Source organism: Tupaia chinensis, unplaced genomic scaffold (assembly GCF_000334495.1).
Source record: "Tupaia chinensis unplaced genomic scaffold, TupChi_1.0 Scaffold000661_1, whole genome shotgun sequence".
Lineage (NCBI taxonomy): Eukaryota > Metazoa > Chordata > Mammalia > Scandentia > Tupaiidae > Tupaia > Tupaia belangeri.
Genome location: NW_006160183.1, coordinates 835,404 through 845,424, shown reverse-complemented (window position 1 = coordinate 845,424; position 10,021 = coordinate 835,404). Strand labels below are relative to the sequence as shown.

At 45.3% G+C, this 10,021-nt stretch overlaps 1 protein-coding gene across 1 annotated transcript in view; it reads left to right on the top strand.

The window, feature by feature from the left end:
- The window catches only part of TMEM247 (transmembrane protein 247), an 11,111-nt gene extending 1,374 nt beyond the window's left edge, over positions 1-9,737 (top strand). The window contains exons 2-4 of the mRNA XM_006159918.2: positions 74-394; positions 4,665-4,853; positions 9,564-9,737. Coding sequence (XP_006159980.1) covers positions 74-394; positions 4,665-4,853; positions 9,564-9,737 — 684 coding nt within the window. The remainder of the gene's footprint in view (positions 1-73; positions 395-4,664; positions 4,854-9,563) is intronic.
- Positions 9,738-10,021: the final 284 nt, after the last annotated feature.

Below are 10,021 nucleotides of genomic sequence, written 5' to 3'. Positions count from 1 at the left end.
CTCCAAGGGAGATGGAGAACTGAGGGGGGGGCAACTCTATACTGACTCCTCAATGTCCCCTCACTTACCCCAGGAGGCAGAGTCCTTGAAGCTAGATTCCTCCTATGACCACCTGGAGGAGATGGAAACTTGTGAGGGTGGATGCTGCTCAGGGCCACCTAAGTCACTGACCCCGAAGGCTGGCCCCACCACCAAGGGCCAGGCAGGGGATGGACCAGAAACCGTGGAGCAGCCCTCATCACCAGGGACCCAGTGCAGTGCTGAAATGGAGCTGGAGAAGATGCGCATGGAGTTCGAACTCAAGCGTCTCCAGTGCCTGCACGAGGAGAACGAGCGGCAGCGGCAGCATGAGGAGGTGATGGAGCAGCTGCAGCAGCAGACAGCGCCCCGCCTGGTAGGTGACAGGGGAGGGCCAGACTGGCACAGACGAGGGCTGCACCCTGCGGCAGGTGGGAGCCTACCTTCTCTGCTTTGCCATAGCAACCCCTTGCAGATTCTACATTTGGAATGAAAGGGAAGGGGTGTCCATACAGACCCCCTCTGGCCCTCGCTGCCTAGGGTCATTCCAGAGATGGCTGCTCACTGCCTTAGGGACAGCTAGCTCACATAGGACAGCTGTTGAGCTGAGGTCAGGGACTGTCTGAGGAGAGGCAGGGAACCGAGGGCCCTGGAACCACATCATCCACTCAACAGCCCTGGCAGCTTGAGGAGAAAGTCTTCAATACTTCCTCTAGAACTGGCTCCCCACCACTCTATTCCCCTCTGCATTCTCTTTAGATGTACTTGGGAACCAGACCACAGAGTCCTCACTATAGTCTGGCCAGCAAATTTAGGGAGAACCATCATCTCCCCCGGTATTTGTATTCACTGTATGCACACTTCCTTGAAGCATACTGAAACTTAGCCAGCTTTTCAGAAGAAATCTTCCACGCTCCCCTATCCTGTACTAAATGAGAACACCTGCTTGAGATTAAAAGGGATGTGAAGTGCTTAGCACAGTGGCTAGGCCATTATAAGCTCCCAATAGTGGAAGATGTTTTTGTTTAAGCAGTGTTGCCTGGGCTTTAGGGTCAGACAGTCCTAGGTGAAAAATTCTGGCTCCATCACATATGAGCTTCATGAAGCTAGGCAAGTTACTAATCCTCTCAGACCCTTGGTTTGCTCATCCGTAAGGTAGTACCTACCTCATAGGGTCATTGTGAGGATTAAATGAGAGAATGCCTGTAAGGCACTTTGCAATGAGCCCAGCGCATTAGGTAAGCACTCAATAAATGTTAGCTATTACCATTTTTATGTACTCATGCAATTCACTTCTTGACCCAAATGCAGCAACTTACATTCATCACTCTTCAATTTTATTGGGATGTAATGTATTAGCTATGCTTCCCAGCTCTGAGTCATCTTCAATTCTGAGAAGCTTGCCTTCTGTCTTTATCCAAGTCATCTCTGTAATGGTTGAGGAGGATATGACCCGAAGTAAATACCACTGAAAGATTTGCCTACAGGTTAGCAATGTTCCATTAATCTGTACCCTTGAGTTACATTTTATCCAGCTCACATTTCTCCACCTTGTCCAAAAAACTTTCCTGAGACACGCTGTCAAGCAGTTTCCCAGAATTAAGATATTACATTACCTATAACATTTCTCCAATTGACTGGTCAAGTTGTGTGTGTGTGTGTTTTAAGAAAGTAGGGTTGGTTTTGAATCATTTGCACTCAATGAACACATGTTTGTTGGCTTTTTTTTTTTTTAGACGTTTTTGCTATAGGGCGCATATGCTCACCAGAAAGACAGAGACAGAGAGACAGAAAGTGAGAAATCACCCCCCACAATCCCTTCTCCTCCACTCTCCTCTCAGGATCTTGGGCACACACACAACACGTGCGGGGTGAGTTTAAGCCACCAGGTCCGGGACTCAAAACGCAGTTGAATACATGGGAGTCCAGTGATGCAGCCATTACGCGCCATGTGCTGATCCCCACATGTTGGCTTTTATTACTTTTTTTTTTTTGAGAGGATTTTTTTTTTTTTTTTTTTGCTATAGAGCATGTACACTCACTGGAGAGAGAGAGACTGAAAGCAAGGAATCATGGGAGTGATGGCCAAGCCGCAATCCCTTCTCCTCCATTCTCTCTTTGAGATTTTGGGCATGCACACACGTGCTTGGCATGAGTTTTAAGCCACTGGGTCTGGGACTCGAACCACGGTTGACTAAGTGAGAATCTAGCTATGTAACCATTATGCAATCTGCTGGTCCCCATATGTTGGCTTCTTAGTAATTATCTTTTTTTTCTTGTTCACAAAATACTTGCCTAGTTATATACTAAATAATTGACCCAAGTTAAGCTTATGAATTGGGATTTTCAGAATTTGTCTCCCCACTTCCCTTTTGAAAATCTAGGAAATATTTCTACGTCTAAGATTCTGGCACATTTCCTGATACTTTTGAATTCTCGTAAGTTGCATTTTTCCAAACTTGTAATTTTCCTTCAAAATCTTGGGATAAAGTTTGCCACGAGTTGGAGCCTGAAGCTGTTTAAATCAGATATGGTGGCTTACTATGCCTTTGGCCTATGTCTTTTCCTAATCATATTCATTTTCCCTTTTAAAATTTGAAAATATTTCTCCTTGCTGGATGAGATGGAAACCCTTGATTACTGTCCTATCGGTTCTGTTTTCTGCTCAAAAAACAGATCATTGAAAGTCTTTTTAAAAAGCCTAAAGGGGGGGCCAGCAGTTAGCGTAATGGCTATGTCGCTGGACTCCCATGTAGTCAACCACGGTTTGCGTCCCGGACCCGGTGGCTTAAAACCCACGCCAGGCGTGTGTGCATGCGTGTCCAAGATCCCGAGAGGAGAATGGAGGAGAAGGGGTTGCGGCATGGCCATCCCCCCTGGGGGGGGGTGATTTCTTGCTTTCTGTCTCTCTGTCTCTCTCTGTCTGTCTGGCGAGCGCACACGCCCTATAGCGAAAACCTCTCCAAAAAAAAAAAGTCTAAAGGGTTTCACAAATGCATGTTTTATCATTTTAGACTAAAAAAACACAATTCTGACTTCAGAAAAGTGGCAAAATCCAAGAGTCCAGGGAGTTTCCAGGTTCTCTAAATCTGTAGTCATGTAGGTCACTCCAGTCCTCCACTTCCCACAGAATGTGGCATTTCTTCCTCTTGTCTTTAGCGCTCCTTGCTATTTTAGTGGTAGTGTCACTGGTGTCATTTTCCTGCTCCCCTCAGTTTTATTTAGTTGCACACGCATTTTATGTAGCTGTTTCATCATGTTGTGTCTGTATTTGGTAATACTCGGCTTACAATGGGGATATATCCCAATAAATCCATCATATAGCTGAAAAATTGCTAAGTCCAATGACAGTTAATTTAGGGACTATCTGTAGTTTTAAAAGAGTTTTACTTGTTACACATTTACTAAAAAATAGGGTGTTGACTAGACTAAGTTTCCCCTTTTGTTTTGGGGAAGATATGTCCAGATGGGTGGATGGATCTCATTGTTTTGAAAATACCTGAATGTTTCTAGTTAGTTTATGGCATCTCAGTCCCTACTGTTGGGGCGGGGTGGGGGGTCTGTATTTACAAAAATGAGGCATTATTTTTAAAAATATGTTAAGCAATAAATTACGGGTGATGTCCTTTTTACTATAAATCAGAATAGTTACCTCAACTTTTGCCTTTTTTCTATGTTGACACCTTTTATAGTTACAGTGGGGTCTGGTGGATCCTAATTATATAGATTCCAGAAGAGAATCAGACAGCTCAAACTGCTTTCCCTGAAGCCTCATACCCTGAGGGTTTAGAGACCTCCTGTTGCCCATCTCCCAGCACCTGCCCCCAAGGAAGACCAAGCCCTGGGCTCAAAGACCACTGACTGGTTCATGCAACTTGTGCCAGAACCCAGAGAATCAGAAACAGTCCTCTGTACCCAATGGACACCTCTCATTGTGCCACTGTCCAGAAACCCAGGCTGAGTGTCAGCATACACTGGCCAGTGAGCGCTCCCGGGCCAGTGTCCAGATCTGAGGATCTTGGAGTTGGAGAAGGTTGCCCACATGTGAAACTCACATGGACAGTATGAAGATAAAAGAAGGGAAGGTGTTGGTCTGCTGCCCAGTCCAAAGGGATCAGACTGGGTTCAAGAAATAAAAAAAATGGGAACCAGCAGTTGGTGTAATGGCTATGTCGCTGGACTCCCATGTAGTCAACCGCGGTTCGCGTCCCGGACCCGGTGGCTTAAAACTCACGCCGGCGCGTGTGTGTGCGTGTCCAAGATACCGAGAGGAGAATGGAGGAGAAGGGATTGCGGTGTGACCATCCTCCCTGGGGGGTGATTTCTCGCTTTCTGTCTCTCAGTCTCTCTCTGTCTGTCTGGCGAGCGCACGCTCCCTATAGCGAAAAGAAACTCTCAAAAAAAAAAAAAAGAAATTTAAAAAATGAATTCTCTCTAAGTTAGTACCAGTTGCCTCACTAGAAAATTTGCATTTATCATCTCCCTCTTCTCATGGTTTTGTGAAGTGGGTGCTATTATCCTTTCTTTAGGTGAGGACGCTAGCCTGTCCAAGGTCATATTCAGGAAGGGACAGAGCAGGACTGAACAGAGCTCTATCTGGTGTCAAGTCCTGGTGTCGCCAGCTCCACTGTCTTCTTCCCCCACAGTTCTCAGGAGGCTTCCAGGACCTCCTGCTCCCCCAGAACCAGTTTGTCATGTTCCTGTACTGCTTCATCTTCATACACATAATCTATGTCACCAAGGAGATGATCTTCTTTCTCTTCTCCAAGCACTACCTGTTCTGCATCGCGGCCATTTTGCTCTGTTTGATTAAAACTTTATGGTCATACTTCCAAGTGCCTTTGCTCTCTCCATTACTGGAACCCTCCCCATGTCTAGTGTTACTAGTATATGATCCAAGTTAGCCCCCAGTCTCCATCCATCAGAACTATGCACCTAGGAAAGACTGTCAGTTATTCACACCTGAGTATAAAAAACAATGTTCCAGGGACCGGCAGTTAGCATAATGGCTATGTCACTGGACTCCCATGTAATCGACCACGGTTCGAGTCCCGGACCCGGTAGCTTAACCTCACACCAGGCGTGTGTGCGTGCGTGCCCAAGATCCCGAGAGGAGAATGGAGGAGAAGGGATTGTGGCGTGGCCATCCCCCCTGGGGGGTGATTTCTCGCTTTCTGTCTCTCTGTCTCTCTCTGTCTATAGAGCGCACACGCCCTATAGCAAAAAAACTCTCCAAAGCAAACAAACAAAAAAAATGTTCCGGCACCTTGTACTGAGCCTGAGTTCTCACTGTGGATAATGATGCTTTATCCCCTGAAAGAAGGATTTCAGAAGTTAACAGGATATGGAAGTATCTGCGGGGAGGCGGGTAGGGTTTTAAAAGCCTTTCCAGAATGTTAGCATTACACCATGACCAAGCTGGATTGGGTTCTACCAATTTATTTACATTCATAGGTCTTCTCTGAGGTGAGCAAAGCCTGTGGTAGGCTTGGGGATAGTGCCCCCATGAACATATCCGTGTCTCCATCCCCACCCCCATAATCATGAATGTATTACCCTATGTGACAAAAGAGACTTTGAGAAGTGAGTAAATTTAGGACCTTGACATGGAGAGAGTATTCTGGATGGTGCAGCTGGGCCCAATGCAATCACCAGCATCTTTGTAAGAGGGAAGCAGGAGGGTGGGAGTCAAGAGAAGTGACCATGGACACAGAAGTTAGAGAGATGGGGAGGGCCACAAATTAAAGAATGTGAAGAGCTTCAAGAAGCTAGAAAAGACACAAACTAGAGCCTCCAGAAGGAACACAGCCATGTCAACACGTTTTGGATTTCTCCAGAACTGTAAGAGAATAAATCTGCATTAAGCCACTGAGTTTGTGGCTTCCCAGTCACACAGGGAAACTGATACAGGAGCCAAGACTCCTGGGCTCTTCCCAGGTCTGAGACCATGTCAGGATATCAATGAAAAGGTTCTGTTTAGCACTGGCTGAGCAGAACTGTACAGAGCCAGTCAGCCAGGCTTGGGACTGCCTTTAGAGAATATTCAATTCAAACTGAGATGCTGAAGCTTCAGGGAATCCAGGACATGCCTGTCAGGGCCGGGGGGTAGGGGGAACAGTAAACCAGAAGCAGTCATCGACGCTACCGAGTTCGAAAACTGGGAGGAGAAACAAAACCAGGCACATACAACCCAACACGCATACACACACACCATGCCCACCTACCAGGCTAAGTACATAGACTCAAAAAAATTCAGAAAAGCTAGAACCAGCAGGTGCTATGGTGGTTAAGTTTCTGGATTCCCACGTGGCCAACCATGGTTAGAGACACGGATCTGGGGGCTTGAAAATCATGCCGGGCATGTGTGCATGCATGCCAAGGATCCCGAGAGGAGAATGGAGGAGAAAAAATTGTGATCCACCCCTTGGAGGTGGGTGATTTCTTACTTTCCTTCTCTGTCTCTCTCTGGTGAGCATATGTACCCTATGGTAAAAACCTAAAAAAGAAAAAAAAAAAAAGGCAGAAAAGCTAACCCAGAAACAAATACACTGTCTTGTGCATGCACACACATGCAGATACAAAGCAAACAGTTGTCCACAATGGAAATGTTTACAACCCTCCCCCACCCCCCAAATAGACATGCAGCAACTACAGAAAGGAACTGAACACTAGGGGGCTCACAAGGAAGCACAAAATGAAGCAGCCCCGCATGTGTATATCAAAGAAAACAAGTTCTGTTTCCTTACTTGCCAGCTCCCCAGCCCTTCTCCAACATACACCCCCTTCCAGATTGTCAGCTGCTCCGACCCCCACAGTCTAGCCAGTATGGTTGGCTGGCGCTGGCATGGGAGAGTCTACTCCAGTGCTAATGAGGCTGGACACAGCTGTGCAATCAATCAAGTCTTTATTGACCCCTCCTCTTCCCTGGCATTGGGCTCTGCCTTAAGAAGGACAGAAGAATAAGTTTCTGTCTCATTGGGCTCTCGGAATGATGCTCAGTGAGACCACATGAAAAAGCAGACTGCCTTGGGACTTCAATGTCAGTACACATTATCATGCCATTTTAGTCCATGGTAACTTCTCATTTTCCACCCAATTCAATACATCTGCTCCATTTATAACTGTATGTGAAAAGTATTGCTTGGTAGTAATAAAACTGTCATTTCTCATTAAACTTCCAGTGGTGGGACTTTTTGTATGGGTCATGTCTTGCAATCATCTTATTTGATATGGGTTTCTGGTGTGTGATTGAGGTGAGGAGAAAGAAGATCAGGTTAATAAAAAGCTTAATTCCCACACATTTACCTTGTTATAACTGCTTTAGGAGTTTGCAAAATATACTGAGTCCTACAAAGCCATTAGTTCACCCCCTTATTACCTGGTAAAACAGGACCTAAATACATTTTTTTTAAAATCTTTGACAAAAGACTTAGTTAACTCTCTAGAGCAGTTAACATCTCATCTCACCCCTTAGCCACAGGCATGAAATCTCCCTTCTACTCCTTCTATTGTGCTTGAAGACTGAAGCCAGTAGCCTAAGACCACTCCTAGGAAAATGAGAATTCCCCAAACTTAACACAATTCTCTGACTTCAAATACAAAACAGAAAATCGGAAGGTAAAGAGATGCCAAGGGTAGGAAAAAGGCACAGCTAAGCTGTCGCCAGTGGGCAACAATTCAACAGACAAGCATTTCTTGAGCACCTCCAATGTGCTAGGCATCCCTTTAAATACTTACAAAACCTAGTTTCACCAAAACCCTGGGAGGCAGAAATGTTTATTAACCCTGTTTCACAGATGAGGACACTGAGGGTCAGGGAGGTTAAATAACCTACACAAGATCAAAGGGGCCAGCAGTTAGTGTAATGGCTGTGTTGCTGGACTCCCATGTAGTCGATTGCGGTTCGAGTCCCGGACCTGGTGGCTTAAAACTCACGCCGGGCGTGTGTGCGTGTGTGCCCAAGATCCCGAGAGGAGAATGGAGGAGAAGGGATTGCAGTGTGGCCATTCTCCCTGGGGGGTGATTTCTCGCTTTCTGTCTCTCTGGCACGTGAGCGCACACACCCTATGGCAAAAACCTCTCCAAAAACAAATAATAATAATAACCTACACAAGATCATCCCAGATCTCAAACCTAACTCCAAAACACAAGCACTGTCCATGTTCCCAAGATCCTACCTAGAGAGAGACACTCACAACCTTGCTGCAGAAATGGAGACCAGCAGTTAGCATAATAGCTATGTCGCTGAACTCCTATGTAGTCATCCGTGGTTCGAGTCCTGGACCTGGTGGCTTAAACTCATGCCAGGCAAGTGTGCGTGCATGCCCAAGATCCCAAGAGGAGAATAGAGAAGGGACTGTGGCATGGCCATCCCCCCTGGGGGGTGATTTCTCACTTTCTATCTCTCTGTCTCTTGTTTTGATGGAGAAAAACACCCCCATAAAAAAAAAAAAAAAAAAAAAAAAAAAAAAACTCTCAAAAAAGAAAAAAAAAATGAATTTACCACACACAAAAAATGTAAAATAATAATAATAATAAGCTATCAACATATAAACCTCAGTTATGGAGAAGATCAAAAGAGGAGAGCTCAGGACCAGCAGTTAGCGTAATGACTATGTCTCTGAACTCCCATGTAGTTGACCACGGTTCGAGTCCCAGACCTGGTGGCTTAAACTCACACTGGGCGCATGTGCATGTGTGCCCAAGATCCCGAGGGGAGAATGGAAGAGAAGGGATTGTGACCATTCCCCCTGGGGAGTGATTTCTCGCTTTCTATCTCTCTGTCTCTCTCTGTCTTTCTGGTGAGCACACACACCCTACAGTAAAAACCTCTCAAAAATAAATAAATAAATAAATAAATAAAATAAAATAAAATAAAAAAGAGCTATCTGGAGCCCAGGGCTTCTAGGAAGAGCAACCCACAGGGTCAGTAAGCCTGAAGTAGGTGGAGATAAGGAGGGATGATGCAGATACACTGCAGTGTGGTTAGGACTTTGTAACCTTTGTTTGGGAAGAGAAATGTCATTTTTGTTCCAGTAAATGATCTAAAGGATAACATACTCGCAAAATCTGGGGACAAGTTTTACAGAATCTTGAATGTTGGTCTGAGGAATATGAATTTATTTCCTTCGGAAGAGGAATCACTATAGAGTGTAGAGTAGGATTGTGATTGATAAATAAATAAATAAAGCCAGCCTCCTTTCCCCTCTATTTCTATGGACCATATAATTGCTTTAACTTTCCCTTCCCATTCTTAGTCCCAGAAACATTCTTGTTTTTACGAGACTTATTTATTTCCATTTTTAAATTATTTTTTAACTTGACCAAAGAGAGAGAGAAAGGGAGAGCGCAAGCTACCAGGTCTGGGACTTGAACCATGGTCAGCCATGTGGGAATCCAGTGCCTTTAACCACCACACCACCTACTGCCCCAATCAGAAACATTCTTTCTGAAGTCCAGAGTTTGAGAATTACTTTCAGCTGTGAAACAGCCACAGTGTCTTCACCAAATAACCATATAGTTTTATGTTTCTGACATACCGGAAGGTCCTAGGTGGTCAGTCCACAGCTGATGAATCTGCTCTAGGAAGTCAGAGGACCCAGGCTCCTGGTTTCTCCACTATTCTTAACACAGCTTTTGTCTTCATCTATGACTTTCAGGCTCATGTTCTCAACATCCCTGCCACAGCTCTAGACCCCACATTCACAAGCCCAGGTTGAACTAGGGGTAAAAAAGAACAGGGGCTGCCTTTGAAAGCTTTTCAATAAGCCCCACCCAAAGGCTTCTGTTTACATCTGGTGGCTATTCCCAGAGAGAGTATCTGAGGCGGTAAGAGTTTTCCTGGGCATATTACAGTCTTGAGAAACATTGGGATTCTGATAATATGGGGTTGGGGGAAAGATTGAATAAGCACATAACTGAGTCCTGACTTTCTAAGGCCAAGCCCCCCTCCCTTCCTAAGTTGCTGAGTTCCAAGAGCTTTAGTGCGGGTTGAGGCAATCAG